This window comes from Panthera onca, chromosome A3 (genome assembly GCF_046562875.1).
Source record: "Panthera onca isolate mPanOnc1 chromosome A3, mPanOnc1 haplotype 2, whole genome shotgun sequence".
In the NCBI taxonomy this organism is placed as follows: Eukaryota; Metazoa; Chordata; class Mammalia; order Carnivora; family Felidae; genus Panthera; species Panthera onca.
The window spans coordinates 23,794,835-23,822,776 of NC_138341.1; the positions used below are offsets into that span (position 1 = coordinate 23,794,835).

The 27,942-nt window shown below is 40.5% G+C and overlaps 1 protein-coding gene across 1 annotated transcript in view; it reads right to left on the reverse strand.

The window, feature by feature from the left end:
- ALK (ALK receptor tyrosine kinase) overlaps positions 1–27,942 on the reverse strand; it is a 671,065-nt gene that overhangs the window by 317,798 nt on the left and 325,325 nt on the right. The window contains exon 4 of the mRNA XM_060651819.3: positions 1,903–2,104. Coding sequence (XP_060507802.1) covers positions 1,903–2,104 — 202 coding nt within the window. The remainder of the gene's footprint in view (positions 1–1,902; positions 2,105–27,942) is intronic.

Consider the following 27,942-nt stretch of genomic DNA (forward strand, 5'->3'; position numbering starts at 1 on the left):
GAGTTCCTGCTGAGAGGCTATGGGTTTCCTGGAAAGTGCACTAATGAGAGAAGGGGAGATCTGGAGTCCACTTTGGGCCATATCACTTCCTATTTCCTCTCTCTGCCTCAGTTTTCTCATTTGTTAAGTGGGAACTCACCAGGTAGTTGCATGCATAGGAAGATAAAGAGGGGAAACGTCTTTGCAAGACCCCATGGCTAGTCATTGGGAGGAGCTGTGGTCTTCCAAACCATGCTATCCAGGGGACTAGGCTCTGCTACTCCGAAAGCACTGAAATCCCTCTGGCACTCTTCCTTCACATGCATGCACATTCTCAGCCTGCACTTCAGGGAGACTCTGAACTCCACTTCACCCTGTGACATCAATGAGTCCCAGCCTCCAACACACACTTTAACAGATTGATGGTCTGAATTCTCAGCAGCCTTGAGCAGTGCTGTCTGGTCTCTTCCAGGATTGGTGGGGCAAGAATGCTGAGTGCAGAAGTCAAGTTCATGAGACTGGGCAGACGCCTACAGGATGGCATGGCAGCAGAGGCCAGTACCCACCCTGCCCATGGATGGGAGGCCTTACCATCTGGGCTTCTCCCAAGAAAGGGAGGCCATGCTGGAAGGAAGTTCGGCCCCAAGGACAGCTCATCTAAAACAGTAGGCAGCCTGGACACCCAACATTCCTAACTTCTGGAGAACATAGGAAGAGTCACTTGGTACTGGTACTTGGTACCAGAGGTACTTGGTACTTGGTACTTGGCTGGATGGACCCTCCTATTTCAGAGGCATGAAGATGGATATAGAGTTTAGGTATGGGGACAACATCCTTCTTGAAGCTAAGATTTTATTCCTCCTGGGACTGTAGGAGCTTGTAGTTTTTTGAAGCACAGCTAAATACAGATGAGTCAGCAGTAGGAGAGTAGGGTGGAGATTTTCAAGAAATTATTAAGGAGGCCATAGAGCTTTTTGGAAAAGCAGTAGACAGGCTATCCCCTCCTGACCCAGCACACCATGGAGGTAAACAATGGGTAACATCACTGTTCGGATGGGACTCCTCTGAAAGATATTTTCTTAGAAAGAAGCTAACTCTAAGCTTAGATAGAAATCTGAAGTCTATCTTCTGTAAACATGCCACAAAGAAAGATCTTTCACCCTTGATTATAAACTAATCAGATCTGGGGCCCCTCAAAAGTGGGGTTTTATGATGGCATTTATTCTTATGGAATAAGAAAAAAAAGGTATGCACAGAGATACCCTGGTTCAAATTTGCTTTCCAATGTGACTACTTCTAGAGGCCCAGTGGATCACTGAGTAAGCAAGTGAATATCTTCTGGAAGCTTGAGGAGCTCACAGACATGGGTATCTGGTGTGATTTCAGTATTGTGTAAGCCTCAGAGGTTCTGGAATGAAGCTTGTTCCAATCTCTATTGAATTGATACCACTGTGGTATCCCTGACCAGTTCTGCTCTGGGGTCCCACACTCCTGCACGACCTGCTTAGGTGGCTACAATGATTTGCTCTTTCCCTACCTGCTCAAGTCCTGATGGTAAAATCCCATTTCCAGCATATTAAATTACTTTCATTTTGGCCTTTTAACACTCCCCTTGGCTGTTTTCTTCTTGGCTCCATCTGTACTTTGGGAAATAAATACCTTTAACACCCACTCGTTAAATGCCCACTTTGCCAGCTGGTCTTCTGGCCTCTGGAAGGACCACCAGCCTGGGCAGCCAAAGGGCCCTACAGAACAGTGCCTGAGACACTGCCTTGGGAATATTAGCAATAATGGCTCAATCTGGACCCTACCCATTGAAAGATGACTGTGAGTTTTAAGTAGATGTCACAGACTCTGGAAATTTGCAGCCAAAAGCCAAATGGCCTTTTATATCATCAGTTTTGGACATGGGGAGGGACTTACCCATGCTTTCCTGGAGTGGGTACCAGAAGGATCTCTCTTCCAGCCTCGTTGTGGGGCAGTAGCTGGGCGACATACCTCCCAGAAGGCTGCAGATGCCTGTGCACTGAGACAGCCAGGCTGCAGTGCTCGCTGCTGCTCCTCATCCATGGGCTCAGGATGGTGTGCTTGGAGTTTGCTGAGGTGTTGAGGAGCAGGAAGGAGCCTGGCAAGAGACAGACAAGGTGACTCTGCAGGTGTGTACAGATAGGAGCACCAGCAGCATCTCCGTGGCAGGATATAGAGACCAATGGCACCAAAGTCAGCAATGGTATAGGCCTTTTTCACCTTCTTCACATAAACACAACCCTCTTTCCCTTTTCTTAGATCATCTTTGTGAAAAGCAAAGCCTAAAGCAAGAGAATGGTAATTCTGGACTTACTAAGGCTCTCACCTTAGTTCCCTGTCTTACTAGTTCTATGTACTGGAGTCCCAGGTTCTTCATCTGTAAAATGGCAATGAAAACACCTATATCAAAGGGTGGGTATAAAGATTATATGAGATAAGCATGGGGAGTACTTTACCCAGTTCTGAGTGGAGAGGAAGGCCCCTATTAAATCATCAATTACTTGATTTCAACTGTCTTCTAAGTTAAAGTAGAGATGATAGCTTACAGATTATTTGTCAGCCAATAGGCACGATTAACAAAGTCTCACAGGCAACTGGAGAAAAATAGGGGGTTTTACCTAATCCCCATAGAATAACCAGCATGAGAAACCCAACCCAGATGCTAAGATGTTCTGATGGATTTACAGCCTGGTCTACAGGGACAGCCTAAATAGTCGCTGCCTCCAACATGTGCCAAGAATGGAGCCAGGACACTAGTGCCATTTTGTAAACATCCATGTAGGGTGTTTCCAAACCCTACAAACCAAAGCACGCTCTGGGGCATCTCAGGCCACCCTACAGGTCACAGTTTAAATAAAAGCTGAGTTCTCCATATCACATTCAAGCCAACTTAGCACTCAATTTATGGCCAATTCAGAGTTTCTCAGGAATGTATGGATTGGCTCTACAATCTCAAATAACTCTGACCAGTTCAAGGTTTTCCTTGACAGGTGGGTGGCTTGGAGAGGCAGCATTTGGGTCACTTATTATGTAGTAGTCAAGTTCACAGCTCATGCTCCTTTGGTTACTAGCTGAGTGATCTTGTGCAAAGCATTAACTTTCTCAGGTTTCAGTTTTCTCGTTTATAAAACCGAGTGAGAAGGGTCGGCTGAACTCAATAATCTCTTAAGATCCATTTCAGCTCTTGAGTCTATGCGTCATGTGGATTTGTAACTGGTCTCCATAAAGAAAGCCCTACAAATCCTCTCTGGTGCCGTGCCTGTGGCAAAATGTGCCTCTGGGGCAAGCCAACCCTAATTCCAGTAGTATAGGCCAAGTGATCTACAAGAAACCTGTATTCATGGGGATTACTGTCAGCATAAAAGCACAGCACCATTTTATTGTTCCAGGCATTCCTTCTGATGCATTAATTTCACTTGTGACACTTCTGCACTGAAGTTTTGGACCATTTGATGCTGCTTCTTTTGCAGTGGAAGACTATTCCAAGATTCCTGACTCCTCCAGTGGGAACCAGCTAATGAGTGCTCAGCCCTCTTAAACCACTCCTGAGCACTTCAAGCTGGTCTCCTTCTACAGACAACCCAATTTACCAGGTAGGTAAATGAACTAGCAGTCAGCGGTAGAGAATGAATCAGATGAAAGAAGGGATCCCTACCAGAAGCATTCTTTAAGGAGAAGGTATTGTGTCAGGAATTGGAGATTTGCAATATTCTGGAAGTAGATAAATGTGACTTCCAGTTATAATCAGGATGAGGTCAGTGCAAGACTGTTTCTGAGCTGGACTGGGGACCAGGGGTCAGCATGGCAAACTGCACCCTTTGTAATTGTTGGGAAGTTTCAGCATGGCAGATGGGCCAGCGGAAAGTGCTCTACAACCCTCAGTAAATAATCTATACTATTACTCTGTTTTACAATGGGAGAGGTATTCTTGTCATGGGTACAGAGGTAGAAGAAAGGGAATAGAATCAAATATCAGAACTAGACAGGACTTAAAGATCACATAATATGATGCCCTAACTTTCCTAAAGAAGCAGACTAGAGGTCAAAATGGAGAAATGACTTGTCCAACATCTTAATTTGAAACTCCAAATCAAACTCCAGGGGTTTGGATTCCTAACCAGTGCTCTTTACCTTATATGTTTCTCATTATCCCACTGTATCCCTTATCTTAAAACATGATCAGGGTGCATTGTGGCCAAGCTGTACAGCTCAGGAACTCAGAGGGGGAGGAAGAGAAGAAGGAAGGCAGTGGGGTACTGAACCAAACCCATTTGTTCACTGGCTCCCTGTTCACTCTTTCTTGTCCTCAAATTTCATTTACTGGATTCCACTGTTGAGCAAACATCCAGGCACTGGCTTTGCCCTGGGGACACAGTCATAAACCAGACACAGTGTTGGCTTTTAAGGAACTCCAGGTCCAGTAGGGGTGATGAGATCACTGTAATAACTACAATCAAAAGCAGAGGTTATAAAGTCATAAGACATCTACAGGTAAGGCACTTTGGGAGGCTCCAGGAAGGAGACATTAGGTTCAGTTGGGAAGATTCATAAAGAAAATGACCTTTGAGCTAGGCCTTAAAGGGAGAGAAAAACAAAGATATTGGCAGAACCAGCCATGCAGGGCTTGAGGGAAGAGGAGTAAAGGCATAAATGTAGAAAATGTGTAGAGGCACTTGGCTGCAGAGGGGTACTACCTGAAGACAAGGCTGAGGCATAAGGAAGACTAGGGGAGCGAGTGTGGGGCAAGGCCATACAGGACATTTCATTCCTGGCTGGAGGTATTCACTTCTATGTTTGGAAAGGTTTTTGAGCAGGCAAGTGACATCATCAGAGTGGTGCTTCAGGAAGGTTAATCTGGTATGGTAGGGGAATGGTGGGGATCAATACTGACCTGACCTCATCTTATAGTACTAATTACACTAAGCAGGGATGTGACTAAATGCAAATGTGACATGTTTAGATTGTTACTATTGTAAGCAAAGGAGCCATGTTGGGGATAGACTCTGGAATTGACTGGGGTATCCAATACCAGATTGATGTGTGTCTATCCAGAGTAGATGAGAGTCCTGGAAGCATGTCTTGGGGCACAGTCTTGCTCTAGATACTTCGGGGCATGGTCTGAGTTTAGGACGAAGGCAGCATGTCACACATATGGAAGCAACAACTGTGCCTGGTCTGAGATCGTACTCGGATGTTTTCAGGTTGGTGGAAAGTCATACTGAAGACAGGTGTTTGAGCTATTGAGGGAAAGAATGTGGGCAAGATGAAGGAGATGTTCTCCTCTTCTCAGAAAGATTACGTGCACGTGCACGCATACCCCACCCTGGGAAATTCAAGTTCCCAGGAGAAAATCATACTGCAGGTGCTGGACTTGGGGCTCTCGTGCACCAGTGTTCTTCCCTCCTGGGTGTGGAAACACATGTAAATTCTGTCCTTGTAATTCAGTAGCTCAATAACGGGACTCTTTCAAAGTTGACTGGAAGATGGATTATTTTTCCAGTTCTAATATGTGAGATGATGTTTATATGAATTTTATTTTGTGCAACTGGACTATCAATAAGAGCCTGAGCTTAAAGTATTTTCACTGTCAATGAAACTGTAGTTGAGAGCTATCTCTTCATCAGCAGCTTTTCCGTCTCAAGAAAGAAAAAAAAAAAAAAGGAAAAAATACATTTCATAAGCTCCTTGGGATATTGTCAGTATAAATCTTTTAGAGTCAGTGAGCATTTCTATCTCCCCTCCCTCTTTTCTGTTTCTTGTTTATTTTCCTCAGAATAGCTTGGGGCTACTCAAAGGCTCCTGGGGTCCCTCGTAATTAAGATGGATGTCTGGGCAGCTCACAGACCCTCCCCCAGGGTGGGCCATGGGGGAGCAGAGAAGCCGATCAAAGAGCCCTGCTTAGTGCCAGGATCATGCTTCCCTTATTAGTGGATCATGTTGATATGCTCAATCATGTAATATGAAATGGTCATTATTTTTACCTCTGGTCACCAATATAGGGATGTGTAGCTCTTATCTCAGTCAGCAGGGTACCAAATTATGGGCCAGAAAACAAAGGGCATGAACCTCGAAGTCAGACAGACTCTTTCATGTCCAGGCCCTGTGTCTAATTCTAAACTTCAGACAAATTATCTAAAATTGTTAAACCTCAGTTTGCTCACATTTAATATGGGTATAGCCTACCTCATGTTGCTGTTGTGGAGATGAAGTTAAATAACACGCATGAAGTGGCCAGTATGGTGCGTAGCCCTTAGCAGATATGTGAATGATGTTGATTTTTGTGCTCGGAAGGGCGTCTTAACGTGGAGCTCCTTTTATCTATTACTAAACTTGCGATCAGAAGGATTGAATCAGAAGGATCAGCTCTGCCACAACCAAGCCTCCTTTGTTTGTAAAATGAAAGGATTGGATAGAGTCTCTAAGGACCCTTACAGCTCCAAACTGTCAGTAACTCTATCTGCCTGCCTAGAATACTATCAATCTAAAGGAACCATGTGAAGTCTCCAAGCCCCCAAGTCCTAAAGGCTTGTCCTAATTCACCTCTGTGGCGGTTCTATACCAACAGTTTTAATCGGTTGGCCAAATCGGCCAAGCTGTGAAGTGTGATTCCCTGCCCTGCTTCCTCTCTTCCAATTTACACAAACACATTTCTGGGAAGGGCTCCTAAATCGGCATCATTTATTTCTGTAGATGCTTCTGCTATAAGGCTGGTATCATCTCTAAATACCTGGTATTTAACACAATGCTTGCCATACAGCAGGTACTCAACGGCTTTTAAAAATCAAAGTAATATATGCATGTGGCTGGAAGTCAAAGAGTTCTGAATTGCTCATAATAATATTTATTTATTTATTTATTTATTTAGAACATTTTTTAATGTTTTATTTTACATTTGAGAGAGAGAGAGAGAGAGAGAGAGAGCGAGAGAGCGAGCATGAGCAGGGGAGGGCAGAGAGACAGAGACAGAATCTGAAGTAGGCTCCAGGCTCTGAGCTGTCAGCACAGGAGCCTGACGCGGGGCTCGAACTCATGAACTGTGAGACCATGACCTAAGCCTAATTGACCGAGCCACCCAGTCATCCCCATAATAATAATTTTTTAAAGCTACCATGTCTCCAAATCCCAGAGACATCTTTAAAGATTTCTAATTTCTTTTGGTGGCTGCCTTTACAATTCTGACTATGGTGATCATCGTGTTATTTATTGGCTGTAGGCTCCTTACATGATGGGACAGTTAGAAAAATGGCACACTTCCCTTTCTAATTCTTGACTGTTTTTAAAAACCTTTTTACTTTTTTATTGCTTACCTTGTTAACTTTCCAATTTATTACTTGTTCCATGAGCTTTAGACACTACCACCTGGCTCTCCTCACTAAAAGTTGAGGCTATTTATTGGTCTTTCTGCCCTTCTCTGCAATTTCCTCACCCACATCCACCTCTCAGGTCAGCTGGGCTTTTCTTTCACATCGTCAACATTGCATACGAGTGATTAAGTCTTGTGTTTGTTTACAGATTGATGCTAAACCTTGCCAACCAGTAGACAGAGATTTTATACTGATGACTATATTTTCCCAGGGCAGTGAAGAAGGGTTATGTTTGTGATCTTCTCTATAGGTCGAAATAACACAACCTACTTCATGAAGAATATTTCTAGCATCAGATCAAATGAATAGTCTTTTTCTTACACTGTCACTTGTCAAAATTGTGGCATGTTTTAATTTGCCTTCTATTTGAATCCAGAATTTCTTGTGCAGTTTGTTTTTCCAGAAATTTCTAGTTGCTCTCCTCTTTTATTTTGTATCTGCCTTCTTTCTTTCTTTTTTCTATTTATTTTCTACCGGCCTTTTATACTGTATCACTAATGCCTTTATATATTCCTTGAAAAAAATCTCTCCCTTCTTCTCAAAGACACTGATTTCCTATTTTAATTTGTGCCAGTCGCTTTTCTGGGCTTCTGCAAAGCCAATATTCTGGAATTTATTTTCACTGGGATCTTCCATTAGTCCTACCATCCTTAGGAAACTTCCTTTGGGTGAAACTTCTTTGTGAATCTTTGAATATCTGAAATATTTTTATTTTGTCTTTACACTTGCTCAATAGCTTTCCTGGCTATAGTTTCTAGATTAGAAATTTTGCTTCAGAAATGTGAAGGCCTCATTTCAGTGTTGTCTAACATCTGTGTGACTGAGGAGAAGTCTGAGGCTAGTTTTATTGTTAATTTCTTTATCGTCAATGTTTTTTCTCTTCTAGGAGGCTTTTAGGATCTTTAACACTGAGTTGCTGAAATTTCAGGACAATGTATCTAGATATGGATCTTTATAAAAATTCCTTCTGGCATTTGATGGTTCTTTCAATCAGAAAACACACACGTCTTTCATCTCCAGTAAATTTGTTTTGTTATTTCTCTCATACCTTCATTCTCTCCTCTTCTCAGCCTTGAATCTTTCTAAAGAGCTTTCTCTCTCCAATTAATCTCTGGTACCTAATGTGTCTTGGTTTTCTCTGGGATCAGTTTTTTTTTGTTATTGTTGATATTTCTTTTTCATTCTGCTGGCTATTCATATGCTGAGTGATCCTGAATCAGCACCTTTTGTTTAAACAGGATTGACTAGCGATGCTGATAGGAACTTCAGGGTACATAGAGGGTTCTTACTCTGTCAGGATTGGCCTGATGGCGTCAGGGCCTGGCCACTTTGCTGATGCCCGCTCCCCAGCGTCAGCACGATGGACACACCACTCTGGGTATGAACACTCCTGCCAGCAGTTTTAGTTCTTCCAGTCCACCTGAACTTTTTCTTTTAATTAAAAAAAAATGTTTATTTATTTTTGAGAGAGAGATAGAGAGCATGTGAGAAGTGGGGAAGGGGGAGCAGAGAGAGGGACAGAGGATTGGAACCTGGCTCTGGGCTGACAGCAATGAGCCTGACATGGGGCTGGAACTCACACACTTTGAGATCATGACCTGAGCTGAATTGGATGCTTAATCGACTGAACCACTCAGGCGCCCCAGTCCACCTGAACTTTCAGAGATGCGTTCCTTCTTTCCCCTCTAGTTAAGTATCTTGCTACCTTTTAGTCTGGAAAACTGGGGTTGAGAATGGGCAGAGACATGTGGAACCATTCTCCCTCTCTTTACTCTGCTCCATCCTTCCGGGGGATCCCTTGTCAGTACTCACTGTGGTGCCTCCCAGCAGATGGGCTCCCTCCTCTGCTCTAACCCCTTATTGCATCTTTTCAGCTATGGCTGCTTCAGTTCCTCCATCAAGAGCTTTGTGCTCTTGAAATTGCTCATGATTTCTTCTCCTGTTCTGTTTGCTAGTTAGAATTTATTCCTCTGTTGAATTCTTTATTATCACTTGAGTGGTATTGCAGGAGAGGAGACAAGTGCGTGCTTAACCTGCCATCCTGAACCAGAAGCTTCTTAATCATGTTCTTTGAGTGAGAACACTGGTAAACAAATGCATGGATGGACAGATTTCCATCTCAGTAAATCACACAGGATTCTACCATCATTGGCTAATTGTCCATATTGCAATTAAACTATTAAATCATTACTATAAGCTATTATTCATTCAATGGGTCATGATGCTGTTCATATTAGGTGAGACCTAAGGAGCAGCAGAAGTTTAATGGGCTGGAATATGGACAGAAGAAGTACAATGTGACACACACAGGCCTCATAAGATGTATGCTATTAGATGCAGTGTCAGGGAATAATGGGGTGCTGTCCCCCACAGTACGTTCCATTGAACACCAGCCCCACAGGTTGTTGACAGGGCTCAGGAGAAAGCTCTGGGATCAAGTAAGTTGGAGGACTATTGGGTCAAACAAAAGTAAATGGGCTCTTTCACTGTAGGGTTTCTTAGAAACTTAGTACACCATAGAGTCATGACTCTTTAAGAGTAGACTATAAACTTAAGATTACCCAAATTCCTTTGGAATCAGAACTCTTTTGCTATTGTGTATGATGTACCATGGAATATGCTTTGGAAACCCGCCTCTAATGTATTTCTGCTCTAGAGATCACTTGCACAGAGTTGAGAAAGGAAAAAAAAAATCATGAAAAAAAAAAGGTAGTGTAGAAGGTGAATAATATATTTGTATCTACAGCATCCCTTAAATCTTAAATCTTCTATGTTTGTCTGATGTTAAACTGTCCTCTCAACAAGAACTGAGCTCCTTATGGCAGCATTCTGCTTCTGGAGAGGCTCCTCTAAGTTACCACGTGGGTTTTTCTCCCTGATGAGACTTAAAAACACTACATCCATATCTGGCTTTCAGAATGTCAGAACTAGAGACCAACATGGTGGTCACAAAGCTTAACCCCTAGCTGTACTGGGGAGAAAGCCAAGAAGCCAAGAAGCTAAGGATTGCTCAAGATCACACTGCAAATTTGTTGTGGATCTGGAATTCAAAATAAGGTTTTCAGACTTCTTGTCCAGTGGAACCCTGGTCCCCATCTGTCTATGATAGAAACCTGTGATGATGTTTCTGGCAAGACACCTGTTGCTCCTGACCTCACTTTCCTTTCTCTGCACCCTCATAGGTCTGAACACTAGGCTCAGAAGATGGTCTCAAGCCCATCCATCTGACTATCTGCAAAGGTCACAGACTAAGGCTAGGCCAGTGAGACGACAGGTGAGTTCTTTGGAAATCACTTGTGGGAGCTTACGGTGGTCCCCTATGGCTGGGCAGCATGTGAAGGTCTCCTCTGTCTATGTGGTCTTACAAAGTGGCCAAAACACATGAGCACCACATTAAGAGTTCTCTTATTGTTTATTTTTCAAATTCGAATTCTGCTACCCTACCCTCAACTCTGGTTTCAGGTTTTAGTGCAGAATTTTGAAATTTAAAGGAAGGGATAGGTAGGATTATGTTCACTGGCATGCTTTGCCTAATAGTGGGTTAATTTACAAATTTAGAACTTCAGAGACCTAGAGCTCTTGGGGGTCATCATTTGATGCAACCTTTCACTTTGCGGGGCAGGACACTCGATCCAGCGGGATGAAGGGATAGGCCTGAGCTCCCGAACGGGCAGCTGAGCTGTGGTAGGACCCAGCACCTCCAGTCCCAGCCCTGTGTACTTTTACCATCTCACACCGCTGTGATGTCAAATATTTGGAATTAGCTCTTCCGCCCTCCACCACCAGGACTTAACTGTATTGCTTTACTGCCCCTTCGCTGTGAAGCACTCTGAAGAGAAATGATACCAGTTTTTGAGATCAAATGATTAGAAAAACCAAGTGTGCTCATTAAGGGAGGGAAGGGAGGTAGGGAGAGTTGATTTTCCTTGACAGTATTATTAATCTTAACACTATGAGTTCAGTTGTAGCCCAGAGTAGTAGCACATTTGCATGTTTGGTGGAGTTCTGTAAACTGCCTCTAATATCCAAGTTAACTGAGGCGAAAATATATTTACACTTGTGTGTGTGTAGTAAGTATGTGTATATTTGTGTGTGCATGCATATAAATAGCTATATAAATGTGTATATCGTTGTGTATGTGTGTATGTTTATACAGATGCCTTATTAGATCTCTGACCCTCTTAAAAAAGAATAAATCGATAAATCTTTCTGAGGACACACTTTTTTTTTTTTTTTAACCAACAGGTTTTATTTAGGAAAAAGGGAAAAAGCCATAACCTCTATATACCGCATGCGTGTCCTGGGGTGTCAGCAAAAACCAGATAATAAAAGGCAAAGCAAATAAATAGAAGGAACAGAAGCTAAAGTGCTGAGAAACCTTTTTTTCCCTAAGAGCTCATTTTGGTAATCCTCAAGGAAAATAGAAAAGCACTTGATCTGATGAGAGGGAGAAAGGAGAAGCCAAATGAAAACTAAACAATTGATTTAATTCCATGAGAAGCAGGAGGAAGGAGAGAGAAAATTATCTGCTACAGGCGGGGCAGGAACGGGAGGTGGTTGGGGGACCAGAGTGCCTTTGTTGTAACAAAATCCCCTTTGGAGGGAGAGAAGCATGAAATCAGGTTTTGCCTTACCCGCATAGGTTCTTAGCTCTGGAATCAGATTATTCAATTTTTGCTTTAAGTCCCAGATGTCAGGGTATAAAAATCGTCCATGTTACTTTTTAAATTTTGCTAAGACAGAGCAGATTTTGTCTATGCATTTCATTGATTTTCTTTAATTAAAATTTTAAAAAGTAATTTTTCACCCATTTTCTTATAGGAGTCTCACAGGATCTTAGCTTCCTAATAGTAAGTTCTGATGTTCCATGAACTGGCTCTCAGACACTCCTCTGTTGAAGAAGGAGCACAAAACATGAGCCAACATTGACAACTAAGTGATGCAGTCGAAAAGCAAGAGAAGGCCACCATGGCACTGCTTGCCACTCTGGGCGTGCTGTATGGAGCACTAAGAGACCAAATCTTCATTTTTTAGAAGAGGGAACCACAGGCAGGATGGTGAGGGGCCTGCCTGAGGCAGGCCTGAGGCTATGCTGAGTTCTCTGGGTTTTTTCCAACTGGTCTCCCCACTTCTTGCTTATCTTCCTCCCCTTACATTCCACACAGCAGCCAGAGTCATATTCTTAAATATAATTTAGTCACTCTCTTGTTTTAAACTCTCCAATAGCTTCCCATTGACCATGAATTAAAACCCAAATTTCTTACTATGATGTACAAGGAAGGTCAGAGGGGAACTGAGCGGTAGCAGATACTATAGGTTGGCTCACTCAACCCCGACCAACTTCCTTCTCTCTTGACTTTCTTTTTTATTGAGATTTCAAGTTAACAAATGACTTGATTTCACCAGTTTCTTTTCTTTTCTTTTCTTTTTTTTTTTTATATAGATAGGAGTGGCTATGTGACACAGTCTGGCCAATGAAATATAAGCAAAATTGTGCTCATAGAGTTGCCAGGGTTAGCAAATAAAAATACAGGACACCCCTGAGGCACATAGGTGGCCCTGTTGGCTAAGCGACTGACTCTTGATTTCAACTCTGGTCATGATTTCATGATTCATGAAATCGAGCCCTATGTCAGGCTCTGCACTATCAGCACAACAAACATTAAAAAAATACAGGACACCTAGTTAAATGTGAATTTCCTTAATAGTGAATAATTTTTTTCAGTACAAATATGTCTCAAATATTGCATGGGGCATGTTTAGACTAAAAACATTATTTGTTGTTTTTCTGAAACTCACATTTAACAGGACATCCTGTTTTATCTGGCAACTGTATGTGCTGGAGAATTTGGGGACAACTTCACCCCTCTGCTTGTTTCTTTTTCTTGCCTGGAACATGGACAGAAGGCCTTGAGGTATGGCAGCTGTCTTCCGACTATAAAGTGACAGGCAAGAGCATGTGGAATAGAAAGGTAACGGGACTTGAGTCACTACTGGTGTTGTTGGACATCTGCACCATTACTTGCCTCTAGTCTTCTCATGGGAAAAATAAAACAAAACACCCAAGATCTTTATTTGGCTAAGCCACTGCAGCAAGGGCTTCGGTTGTTTTGTAGCTGACTTTGTGAGCAGGGAGCTTGTCTGTCTTGGGCCAGCTGTTAGTGCCTAACACAGTGACAGGGACAGTGCTTCCTCAATGAATATTTGCTGAATGGATAAAGTAATGTCACTTAACAAAAAAGCAGATAATTCACTTGTTTTCTTGTATCTTATCTAGAATAGTGTCATTCTTCTTATTTATATTGAGGAGAACACTGTTCCCTTTGAACCGCTTGGTGGCTATGGAAGGATTATTATTTACAACACAAAACAAATCAATTTTTAATATGCCTGGAAGTTTGGACTCTTCAGATCAGTGTTTCTCAAACTGTGGTTTATAACCCATTAGTGAGCCATGAAATCAATTTAGTGGGTCATGACCAACATTAAATAAAGAAAAGGAGAAAGAGAAAGAGGAGGAAATTAGAAGGAGGAAAAAAGTAGAATGGAATTTAAAAATAACCACATTGTGATTCTCCTTTGGGGAATAATGGCTATTGATCTGTATGTACACACACACACACACACACACACACACACACACACACACACACAGGTGCACATGCGTTTCTGTGTACCACGTCGTTATGTACAGTATACTTCTTCCTATGGATCACAGTTAAAAAAATGGAAAGTCTCAAGATGAATATTTTTTTAAATTTCAAATGTCTATATATGGACATTATATTGGCAGGATTCTGGTCCCTAAGCTACATCTCGTTAGCTCAGTGACTTTGGGAGGAGAAGTAATCTATTTGGACAGCATTTTATGACGTATAAAACTCTCTCATATAACACTCTAATAATAATTTGGTGAACTACAGGCTATCTCCAATTGTAACTGTGCCTAATATGGCAGCCACTAGCTTAACAGGTCTACTGGTACTCAAAATGTGGCTCATGCACTGAGGAACTGAATTCTTCATTCTATTTAACTTTAATTCAAATTTAAAAATTGATAGTTGATTCAGTTATTGGGAAAATGTGAACAACTTGGGTATGTCAATCTAATTTTTCAACTATAAATTTTATGAAATACAGATAAAATATTTCAGATGAATATGTAGCTTCCAGGTTATACTGGAAGCTGCTATAAAATGTATATTGACTTTAAAATATTTAGTTACAGAAAAAAGAATATACAATATTTCATCAATATTTTTATATTGATTACACATTGGATAATGGATATATTGGGTTACAATATTTCATCAATAATTTTCTATTGATTACATGTTGGATAATATTGGGTTAAATAATATATATTATTAAAATTAAGTTCATCTGATTCTTTTTACTTCTTGTAATGTGCTTTACAGAAAATCCAAAATTACATTTTTGGCTCATATTATATTTCTCTTGGACAGCACTGCTCTGAGGATTAAGTGTCTCATCCTAGGTCATGAAATAAGTAAGTGCTTCAACCACTATTACATTCCAGGTCATTTGACTCCAAATCTGTGGCCCTTTCCATGAAACTACAACAAGCCACCTCTCCTAGGCTTCACCGTTATCTTTAAAAATAGCGAGTGAAATATAGAATATAGGATGATAATATGATAGGATAATAGGATAAGGAAGGCTAATATTTAATGAGTAGCTAACATGTCCTGGGCACTGGGTTAACATTTTACAAGGTTTACTGCATTTGATTTCATAACAACCTGTTAAGTATGTATATGATGATTATATGAACTTTTTAGATAAGGAAATGGAGGCTCAGAGAGATCAATTAACCTGCCTCTCAGCTCAACATGGTGTAGACTGAGGGGCCCAGAGCCTAGGAGATTCACGCAGATGACTGAACATTTAGGCCTCTTCCCTGGACTACAGCCGTCACAAAAGTAGCTGGGCTCTGTTTGGGTGACATATAAGCAGCTATATCTCCCGGAGTCCTTTAGATTCATTTCCTTTGGGAAATAACGTCTGCTGATCTTGCTGCTGATTCCAACAGCATGCAGTAGAAATCTCCAAGCTCCACAGGCTTTGAATATATGGATAAGGTCAAGAAGGTGACTTTGTATCTGAAAAATTTTCAGCCCGAAAATTGAAATACTGCCTTCATTACTATGGGTGTTTATTTAAAGATCTACTTTCAATGTGAAACTAAATTTCAATAATAGCCCTCAAAGATAGGGACAAGTCATACTTGCCCAGTGAAATTATTTTTTTGTTATAAACATTGTATACGCTTGTTAAATGCAATTTAGAAAAACAAAATATTAAGGGAAAATAATTTATCTAGTGTCTTACTATTCAAACTTTCTATTTTACTTGTTTTTTGTTCCTCCACATGCATATGATTTTTAAAATTTATAATTCTATTAAATATATTTTTTCTTGCTCTTTCACTTAGCATTGTGTCATAAGCATTTTCTAGGATCTTATGTAGGCTTTGAAAATGTATTTATTGATACTTGTATAATGTTCCAATAAAGGAACATCACATTTAAACTATTTTTTTAGTTTAGACAGGTTGTTTCTGACTCTTTGTTGTTATAGATAAAGTTGTTCCACTCCTCTGCATATCACAGTCTTTATGGGAGGTAGTCTGTCAACATGAATCAAAAATCTTAAATTGTACATGTTCTTTGACCCAACAACTGTCTTGGGTCTGCTTTAAAAAACAGTAATCTATAAAGTCTTCTTTGCAAAGTTGCGTAGCACTATTTATGTGAGCAAATATTTAGAAATGGTAAATGTTGGACATAGGAGATTAGTTCAGGAATGCATGGTATATCTATGTGATAAAGTACTTCATGAAGCCACTAAAAAGATTGTCTTGAGGAACAGGTGAGGATTATTAACTAACACTGACAATAATAACAATAGCTTTCTTTTATTTAGTGGCAGGCATTGTGCTTATACATATTTAGGAACTAATTTAATCCTTAACAACCTATGTGTTTGGTGCTATTATTATCATTTCCTTTGTAGGTAGAGATGAAGAAACAAGCTTAGAGGGTTAGGTGACCTCTCAGGGCCCTTCAGTTGGCCACTGAGTAAGCAATGGAACCATGACACAAACCTGGTGGTCTGTCTCCAGGGCTTACCTCCTTAACCACTGTGCTGTATAAATACCTAGGATGTTCACAGTCTATCTCTAGATGGAAAATGCAATTACAAGACAGCAGGGATAGTGTGACCCTGATATAGTAAAATATAATAAATATGTGAATATGTATATGAGAAAAGAAAATACTTAAGGGTATTCACCAAAAGGTTAAGTGGGTAGAATATTTTTTTACACATTTGTTTTTTAATTTTTCCAAAGCACCTATTACTTTTTTGGTATTTTTTATTGAGGTAAAAATATGTAACATAGAATTCATCATTTTAACCATTTAAAAATTTTTTTTAAATTAAAAACAATTTTTAATGTTTATTTATTCTTTGAGAGAGAAAGAGAGAGAGCACAAGCAGGGGAGGGGCAGAGAGAGGGAGACACAGAATCCGAAGCAGGCTCCAGGCTCTGAGCTGTCAGCACAGAGCCCAGCGCGGGGCTTGAACCCAGGAACCGTGCGGTCATGACCTAAGCTGAAGTCAGACACTTAATCAACTGAGCCACCCAGGCACCTCTTACCATTTTAACCATTTTTAAGTGTACAATTCAGCCGCATTATGTATACTCACAATGTTGTGCAACATCATCACCATCCAATTAAGAATTTTGTCATCATCACAAAGAGAAGCTCCTGGTTACCCCTTTACCCCAGTCCCTGGTAACTTCTATTCTTTCTGTCTCTATAAACTTGACTACTCTAAGTACCTCACCTAAGTGGAATCATACATTTGTCCTTTTGTGATTGGCTTATTTCATTGAATGTAATTTCTTCAAGGTTCATATATGTTGTAGCATGTATCAGAATTTCATCCCTTTTTAAGGCTGAATAGGCTTCCATTGTGTATATACCACATTTTGTTTATCCATTTATCTGTTGATGGATATTTGGGTTGTTTTTATCTTTTGGCTATTGTGAATAATGTTGCTATGAACATGGGTGTACTAGTATCTGTTGGAGTCCCTGCTTTCAATTCTTTTGGGAATATACCTAAGAGTGGAATTGCTGGGTCATATGGCAATCCTATGTTTAACAGTCTGCAGAATTGCCTAACTGTTTTCTACCATGGCCACACCAGTTTACATTCCCACCAGCATTGTTCAAGGATTTCAATTTCTCTACATCTTCACCAGTATTTATTTTCCTTTTTTTTTTTTTAAAAAGTAATAGCCATCCTAATTGGTATAAAGCGGTATCTCATTGTGGTTTTGATTTGCATTTCCCTAATGACTGTCGATGTTGAGCATCTCTTCATGTGTTTATTGGCCATTTATATATTTTCTTTGGAGAAATGTCTATTCAAGTCCTTTGTCCAAGTTTTAATTGGGCTATTTGTTTTCATCTGTTCCTTTTTAAATGAGAAAAATAAACCACAGTGACTTTTATGTAGGATTAAAAACATACATATCTGATTGTGTCTTTTCTTGCCTCTCTACCTTGGGCTGCTTCTAGAGTGAAATTCATGCTACCAAAGCATGGGCAGGCCGGGCTCTCTCTGCAGCCTCCTATCTGGCATCTCTGCCTCCCACTCAGTGGTGCAGGAGTTCCAACCTTCTTGCAGACACTATATACTTTTGCCCATGCTCTACCTTTTGCAGAGATCTCCTTGCTTCCTCTTCTCCACTCTCATTACCCTCCTTCATCCAGCCAAATTCTCATCATCCTTTAAGATTCATCTCAGGATGATTTCTTCAAATAATCCTTCCAAACCCTCCAGACTGGGCTATCATGTTACTCCTGCATTTGCTCTGTGCTCTGGATGCCTCTGCCATTTACCTCCTAATGATGGAGTTATCTGTGTCTGTCTCCCACACAGGACATGCTCCCTCACTGGGAGGAAGGATAGGTCCTTGTCATCCGCATACACCAATTCCTAGCACAGAAAAGGAGCTCGATATTTGCTTAACAGAACTGAACTCTTGATTTCTATTAACTGCTCACCAACAAGTCTTTCTACTGTGTCTATCAGTAATGCATAGAAGTACCTGTTTCATTGCACTCTTGGCTGCACTGGGAATGATAATATTTGTTGTTTCAATTTGCATTTCTTTAATTACTAGTGAGGTTGAGTCATTTCCCCATATGTTCTTCAATTAGTTATTTCTTCTCTTTTGTGAATTGTCTGTTCATTTCTTTTGTTCAGCTATCTATAGCAGGGTTAGTTTTCCTCATTGATTTGTAAGAACTCTTTAAAAAACAAGGCTATTAACCCTTTGTCTATTCTATTTGCTAAAAGAAATTACTCCCATTTGTTGTCATTTAACTTTGTTTTTAGTGTAAAAATATTTGAACAATTTTATGCTATCAAAATCTTACATATAAAGTTTATCAATTTGCCTATTAATATTGATGAACTTGAATGTTCTCTAATGGTTTTCCATAGTATCATCTTCAATAATATTTGATAAAAATAATCACTTTAAAGATATACCAAATGCTTTCTGAGTCATTAGATAGAACTTTTAAGCATAATTATATTCATAGAAATCATTAAGTTAAAAAAAAAAGTAAACCTAAGTGAAATCACTGAATTTATAGTATAAATTGAGATTCCTTTAGCTATTATTACTAGACATAGAAAAAAGCCCTAAATTTCAACTGAGATCTAAATTGCAAAACAAGAGTCAGGTCTGGAGAAGAAGGCATATGAATAAGCATGCTTATCATCAGCCTGCAGAGGCCACTGTCTGTAGGCTGGCTTTCCTTTGGCCCAAGCCTTGGTCAGCACTGGCTTTTAGATCTGGGTTAGCAGTCAATGTTTAAAAGTCAGTAAATATCAATCACATGAATATCTGCATATTTAGCTGCTCTGGAAAATAAAAAAAGGAAGATCTGGCAACAATGGACCTGGTTTTTGGTGACAGTCGTCTGGAGTTGAGTATCTGCTAACCTCTCAGAGGGCTGTGTGTTCTCTTTCCCCACAGTCCCCACCATGCCCTCATGTCCTATCACTGAAGATGAGGGTCAGTGACCATCTGTCATCTTAGGCTTGGCCTGTTTCACTCATTTCCTTTGTCTGCAAGGCTGCTGTAGGCATTTGTGTTTTGGTTTGGGATATCAAATCAGGCTTCTGGAATCTACTTGGTAATCTCACCAACCAGAAAACCATGAGCTTTCAGTGTAAACCCAGTGCTTCTGAACTGGGATCAGCCAGTCTGTGAGTATTGGATTTGTCCACTTCTCTAAGTGTAAATTGCTACCTGCTTCCCACTCCCATCCACCATCCCTTTCACTTCCTCCTTCCCTTGCTTTGGATCTAATGAACATGATTTATATTGACTTCAATTCAGAAATTCTGTAACAAAGCCCACCTAAAGCATAGTGAAATAACCTGCACTGTGACTGTCTGAAGATGCCGCTGGCATCTTATTTCTTATATCCTAATGGCCATATGTGGTGATGGCAAATAAATAGGGGCAGACTCTCAATTTCTTTAGAAAACAAGAATGCTTTGAATTTCAAAAATCAGGAGGGAGAAAAAAAGACCAAAGATCAATCAGTTACCTAGGACTGAAGAAAAAGAAAAGGATAACTGTTATATATTTATAAATACAATTTAGAAAAAAAAAAAAAAAACATTTGGTTGTGGATGAAAAAACTAAATAGCTTTTCAGGCTGTTAAAGGTGTAAGCTTGTGCAGAAAGAAACTTAAGGGCCAGGCCAAAGGATCCTGACACAGGAGAGGGGGATTGGAATCCTGGAAGCTACATCCCCACTGAATGATAAGATGGTCAAAACTGGTCCCTAAGGAGATATGGCATCAGAGCTCTGTACCTACAATGGCCCATTTGGTACCTGGGAGCCTACCTGAGACATGCTGCAGCTCTGACATGGCCCCAGCACTTAGAGGTCTGATCACCTGGGCCAAATCCTGGCTCTGCATTACATGCTATGTGATCTTACTACAGAATGAGGTAAATAGCCTCTCTAAGGCATTTGTAAAATAGGACAGTGATAGGATGCTCTTACAGACGTGTGGTGAAGATTCATAGAGGAAAACCATGTAAAAGCACTTAGCAGACACTCTGGTATTCAGCAAGGGCTCAATAACTGTTCGCTCTCATTATTACTGTCATCACGATCATTACTATTGCAAACAAGACTGTCCTAAGCACTTGTGTTGCTGTCAAGACAACTTTCAATGATGAAGGAGACAAGAAATGCAGCAGGGACAAAATCTCAAGGTCACGGTCACCATATAAGGACCTGAATGGGGGTGGGCCAGGCCAGGCGGAGGCTGGGGGAGGGGAGTAGAAAGGCAGTGCTGTGATTTTATATGCTCACTCTTCTTAAATACAAAAGTTATTATCAAGAAGTCTTAGGTTCTGCTAGTGAGCTTAGTACAGCCTATGTGAACTATCCAAGTTTCATTTTAAACCTGGAAGTGACATTCAGCTTAGGGTTTTCTGATCAATATTCTACTGGCACAGGTTTATACTGATGACATTTCCCAAGTTTCTTGAGGCTTGTTACTAAGCCTTAAGGGACCGGAGCTAGCCTTCATTTGGAATTTATAATCTTACACTATTTAGCCTATGTTATAAGTTGTAAATATCTCTCATCCAGACAACTTGTAGTAAATGACACTTTCAATTTTGATTTCTCCCTTCTTTTAATACTAACTGGTGAAATAAGAAATACTTTTACAAAAGCTTCAGTTTTATTATCTGGCTCTCTTCTATAATATTTCATATAGCATGTGGTCTATTCCAAGGATAGGAACATGTATCACTCAAATGTATAACAAAATCACATATGCTTTGTTCTCTAAGTATTGTGTAGGTCCTAGACAGGTAGACATTCACTGAGTGATTGATAGCTGAAAAAAGCAAATGCAACCATTTTTTAATGGAAAAAAAGAAAAGAATGAGGGAACTAAGCATAACCCTGAAATTGAGACATATCCTCTAAATTCTGCTTGTAAGTAGCCTAGAGCAGATCATCAAATAGCCTATTTGGAAACACTAAGACATATTGAAAGTGCTTGGTTTTCAGGAACCAAATGGTCATGAGTAATGTAGGTATTTCCTATCTAGCCAAGGATGCTGACACTATCTTAGGGAACTATTTTTAAAATAATTCCAATCAGAGTCTCAGGGCTCAGAGCTCACTGGTCTCAGATCCTGGGGCATTTGGCTGGTTGACAGGCTGGGAATAGGAGTAGAGGCAGGCCAACAGCATGTTTCACTTTGACCTTTTTTTTTTTTCCAAATATGAAATTTATTGTCAAATTGGTTTCCATACAACACCCAGTGCTCATCTCAACAGGTGCCCTCTTCAATGCCCATCACCCACTTTCCCCTGCCTCCCACCCCCCATCAACACTCAGTTTATTCTCAGCTTTTAAGAGTCTCTTATGGTTTGGCTCCCTCTCTCTCTTTTTTTTTTCCTTCCCTCCCCCATAGTCTTCTGTTAAGTTTCTCAGGATCCACATAAGAGTGAAAACATATGGTATCTGTCTTTCTCCTTATGTATGACTTATTGCACTTAGCATAACACTCTCCAGTTCCATCCACATTGCTACAAAAGGCCATATTTCATTCTTTTTCATTGCCAAGTAGTATTCCATTGTGTATATAAACCACAATTTCTTTATCCATTTGTCAGTTGATGGACATTTAGGCTCTTTCCATAATTTGGCTATTGTTGAAAGTGCCGCTATAAACATTGGGGTACAAGTGCCCCTATGCATATGACCCAGCAATAGCACTGCTAGGAATTTACCCACTTTGACCTTTTAACTAACAGCTGGGCATGAGACAAAACTGATGAAGGACTTCCAAAAGGAAGCGTTCTCCTTCATCTGAAACACCCACTGGTAGGTTACAAGTTAGATTTTAAGTATTTACTGTATGTAGCACTATATATTAAGCACTATATATTGAGACAGGGATGTCTCTAAAAGATTATACATATCTTCCTTGCCATCATGGAACATATAGTATAATGGAAAGAAAAGGAAGAACAAAACCAAAGTCACAAATAAGTCATAGGTGCCAAAGAATTGTAAAATAACACATGCTGGGATTTTAGGCTGTGAGTGAAGCCTGAGCATTTGCGTATGTCATCTCCCATGCCTCTCCTCCAAGGTGACTCGAGAAATCTGAGCTTATGTGTGTATGTGCTCTTTTGAAGCCCTCACAAAGGGGTCATCTAGGCCAACAGTCTATACGTGCCTTTACAGAGATAAAAGACCATTTCTTTCCTCCTTCCATGTCTGGCCAATGATGTCTACATTGCATTCCACATTTGAATCCTTTTGTTTCAAAAACTCTCTGGTTGCTGGAAAAGAGGGACGCCAACCAAATCTGATCTGAGAAGTTCTTCCTTGTCTGTGGCATCTATAAACACTATATGATCATCCTTAATCACCTCTTCTTCATTTTCAAACAGTTTTGTCTGTTTATGACATGTGTTAGAACATTTCAGATCATTCACAAAATCAGGGAACTTTAGACTGCAAGGACTCTTAGAATTAGAGATTTCTGATTCTGCACTGACATATTCCTGCTCATCTCAGGGTTAGTCCTTGGCTAAATGCTCTGGCTCTGCTTTCCCCAGGAATCCTTTCTACTCTTAGCTTTGCCTACAGAATGAAGAAGCCCAACCTCTTTAGCCTGGCCCACATCCTCTTTACACCTCCCTCCCTTCAGGCCCTTCAGGTCCCTCCATGACCCAGCCCCCAATCCACAGAGCTCATCATTGCTATTCAAAGTACTGGTCTCTTCCATGCCACCAAGCCTTTGCACAGACCATCTCTTCTGCCTTTCTTCCTCTTCTCCACCTAGAAATCTCCTATTCACCCTTCAAGGCCCATTCCAAGGTTGCTTCCTCTGGTATGCCCATTTAAATTTCCTCTAGCAAAATTAGTCTTGTTTGTCTTTCCTACATCCATAATTTTGTATATTATATTTTCCAAAGATTGGTATTATTATGACTGTGTACCTGTATTTCCAGCTAGTCTATGTTTTCTCCGAGGGTACAAATCACAATTCATTCATTCAGCATTCATTCATTCAGCATTTATTCATACATTCAATCAGTCACTCATTCTCCCAAGCATTTACCCCAGTCCTGACACATAGTAGATACCCATAAGTGACTCCTGAATTAAAACGACAGGGAATTTAGGTTTAGAAATACAAATTCATCTACTAATTGCTATAATAGATCAAATTTGAAGATTTTAAGTGGATAGACTATAATTTTCCATCCATAAACACCACCATATACATGCACAGGTGGGAAAACTTTCTAGTCAACAAGTATCTAGTATCTGATACACTCTGAAGGATTCAGACAGGTCTACCCAGATCTTTTTTATATTTTATTTATTTTTGGTAGACAGAAAGAGACAGAGCACAAGTGCGGGAGGGGCAGAGAGAGAAGGAGACAGAATCTGAAGCAGGCTCCAGGTTCCGAGCTGTCAGCACAGAGCCTGATGCGGGGCTCGAACTCACAGACCGTGAGATCATGACCTGAGCCGAAGCTGGATGCTCAACTGACTGAGCCACCCAGGCACCCCAGGTCTACCCAGATCTTAAAGCAAAGCGTTCCTGAACAAGTGGATGGACTTTAGCTTAGCTGCATGAAGTGGTATAGATAACCTCAGACTGAACTTCAACAGCCTTTCCAAGAATCTGTGTATTGAAGGGGGACCTATCTGATGGCCTTGGGACCCTTACTCTGTAGGCTTTAGAGACTCAGAATTACACCCAAGGCTGTTTGCTACAGATTCAGAGAGCCAAGGGACCAAAATCTTGACTGTTGAATAACTAGGTAGAAGTGATGGAGTACATAAGAGAAGTAGCCCCAAACTGCTGCCAGTAGAAGCTCACTGGCTGAACACTTGTCATCACTGACAAGTAAGAGAGATCTCCAGAATTATGACACAACTTTTAATATGTTCAGCTTTCTAATCTTCGCTGTCTCTCCACATTCTTAATATTTGCCATCAACCCTTAATGAGGTTCTATATCTTCATTTTGGGGGATATACTTCTGTTAATTTATCACCTTCGGTCCCATGAGAAATGTGTTTCAGCAAGCCATGGATAAATTATTGTAAAGCATATTTATTTAGCACAATCTAATTATTACAGCGTTCAGTAAAGGCAAATGAATAAATCATAAACTAAGAGTAATGAGGGTGGAGCCGCTATGTATATGTTTATGGTGAGTGTGTAAGTGTGTATGGGGAGATGCAGGCACGCATGTGTGTGTGTGTGTGTGTGTGTGTGTGTGTGTGTGTGTGTGTGTGTGTGTGTATTAGTCTGAAAAACACATTCTCCTGACCTAGCTTGGGATTAGAATAGGATGTCTGGGTAGACACATTTCTGATCTGTACTGTCCAATATAGTAGTCCCACACCCCATGTGGCTATTGAGACCTGAAATGTGGCTTGTCCAAACTGAAATGTGTTATAAGTGTAAAATACACACCAGATTTTGAAGACTATGTTTTAAAAAATGTAAAGTTTCTCAATATTTGGAAAGCAGTTTTGAAGTTTCTTAAAATGTTGAACATCGAGTTAGCCTATACCTTAAGATTTCATTCTTAGATACCTACCTAAGAGAAATGCAAACCTATGTCTACACAAATATTTGGATGTGTGTTCACAGAAGTTTTATCCACACATAATAGCCAATAACTAGAAATAAGTCAAAGGTCTATGAACTGGTGGTAAATGGATAAGCAAAATGTGTCATATCCTTATAATGAAATATCACTCAGCAATAGAAAGGAGCAAAGTACCTATGCACGCTACAACATGAGTGAACGTCAAAAACATTACATTCAGTGAAAGAAGCCAAACCCAAAGAACCAGATACAATTACCTTTAAAGCTATGACAACCAGAAATAGATTACTGGCTGCCTGGAGCTGGGCATAAAAACTAAGAGTGACTGCAAATGGGCAGACGCTTCTTTTTGGGGTGATGGAACTATTTTACTTTATTTTTTAAAAGTGAACTCTACCCCTAAATGTGGGGCTTGACCTCACAACCCCAAGATCAAAAGTTGCGTGCTCTACTAACTGAGCCAGCCAGGTGCCCTGTGATGGAACTGTTTTACAATTAGATTCTGATGACAGTTGCATAACTCAATAAAGTTACTGGAAATCATTGAATCTTATGATGAAATGAGGAAATGAGGACATTTTATAATATGTAAATTATACTCAATGCCATTAATATGTAATATTTCCAATATAATTTTTAATGTAATAACTTTTACATTGTTTACATGTTAAAATTATAATATTTTGGGTATATTGAGTTAAAAAAGGCATTATGATAAAACGTCAAATTCTGTATGTTGCTTACATTGTATTTCTAATGGACAGCACAACTTTAGAAGGTCCCATGATGTCAACTAAGCAATCCCCATACTTTTGTTCAATTCCAGAGAACAATGCTTCCCTTCTTCCTGGCTCACAACCAGCTCCATGTGAGAACAGAGTGCTTGCATCCGTCTAAAGACTCTAAAATAGAGGCGAATTACCTGGATCACAGCTGTTTAGGCCACTGACTACACGGCAGTACCCTGGTGACTGGAAGAGGGCTGGGGCTGGGCACAGAAAAAGGTGTGACCTTTTGCCAGCTGAGGTACAAGCATAAGGGGAAACCAGGTTCATTGTCAGTAGAACATCTGCCACATCTGAAAATGGATCATGTTCATTGAACATCTGCATGTTCACATACCCTACATATCTCTCAATGCCAGTGTTACCTGCTAAAATAATACAAGAATGCAAGCTACTAAAGCTATCTTAAGAGACAAAACTAAATTTTATTTAAAAAAAAATAGTACCAGGGGCGCCTGGGTGGCTTAGTCCGTTAAGTATCTGACTCTTGATCTCAGCTCAGGTTTTGATCTCAGTGTCGTGAGTTCAAGTCCTGAGCTGTGCATGGAGCCTACTTTAAATTAATTAATTAATTAATTAATTAATTAATTAATAAGATAGTATCATACAGCATGGTTAAAGGGTAGATCTTAATAGCCTGGGGTGGGTGTGGGCATGGGAGAAAGCAGAGTTATCACATTCTCTCCTTTTCTGGGCCAGTGGTTCCCAGCTCAGCCTTCCCATTAAAATTACCTAGGGGACTTAAAAAATATGTGGAAGTGAGGGCCCCATTCCTAGATACGTTTTTTTTTTTTTAACTAGCCTGGGGTTGGGTCTTGGTAATGACATGTTGAAAGGCTTTCAAAGTGACTCTAAGATAGGCAAGCCTGAAAGTCACCAATTCAGGGCCTTGATCAGCAAGCACTTAATAATAGAGTTTTGGATTCATAGAAAGAGTAGGAAGAAGAAATGGACAAGGAGGAACCACAGACACCAACAGGCCCCTCAAACTTCTCAATCCTCCTCCCTGCCAGGCAGGAATTGCCCTCTACTCTCTCTGGTGGCCATGAAGCTTCCGCTGGATAGCCCTCGAGTAGGACGCTGCCTGGAGCTTATGTGACAGCTCCTTCTGTGTGGGCCAAGCTTTAATTGTGAGCTGTGTCTTTCCTAGTCCAAGCTCAAATCTGCTGTTCTCTCATGCCCACTTACAGTCTTATCCTGCCGCCTGGACAAGATTGATGAAGTCTACCCTTTCCCTACACAGTGGTCTTTCCACTATTTGAAAACAATTATCAGGACTGCTAGGCTCTCTCTCTTGTATACCACACAACCCCCATTCCTTGATCTGTTCTCAGCATGGCCCCCTCTCCAGGCCTGTAACCATTTCTCAGCATGAGTTTGTCAATTTCCCCTTTAAAATGTGGAGACTCCGGATGCTCATCCTCCAGATGGTGTCTGCCCAGGGCTGAGTACAGCAGGGCAATTACATTCCTTGATAAGGCCGTTAAACTCCTGGTGATGCGACCACCACACCACATTGGCTAAACAGCAGAACAATTGAACAGAGAAAAGAGAAGGAAAAAAAAAGAGAAAGCGAGATTCCTAAAATTTTTCAGCCGTAAAATTTTAACATTTGAGTATAGCATGTCACAAAATATTCATCTGAGTGAACACCAATCCAGTTTATGAGAATGGAGGAGGTATAGGCAGAGAAAGGAATTCTCATTGTTTCAACTTATTTCTCTTAACTATTATTAATCTTCCAACAAGTTCTCCAGCCACTAAAGTTTTGGGACATGGGCAAAGTGACAATATTCAGCTAAAGGCTTAGCAGATCTGAAAGGGCTGGGTCCATCCTGGGTAGGGTGCATTCTATTTGGGAAAATGATTTGGTTCCCAAAGATAAGCCCAGATCAAATGTAAATCACATCCCCTGCCTAGAGAGGCTATTTGAATTCCATGCTGTGAAATGAAAAGCTGGACCTTACATAGCTTTTCTCACAAAAACATAGCCTCTCAAACAGCAGTGGCCACATTCGACTCCTCTGTGATGTCACAGGGCCCAAAA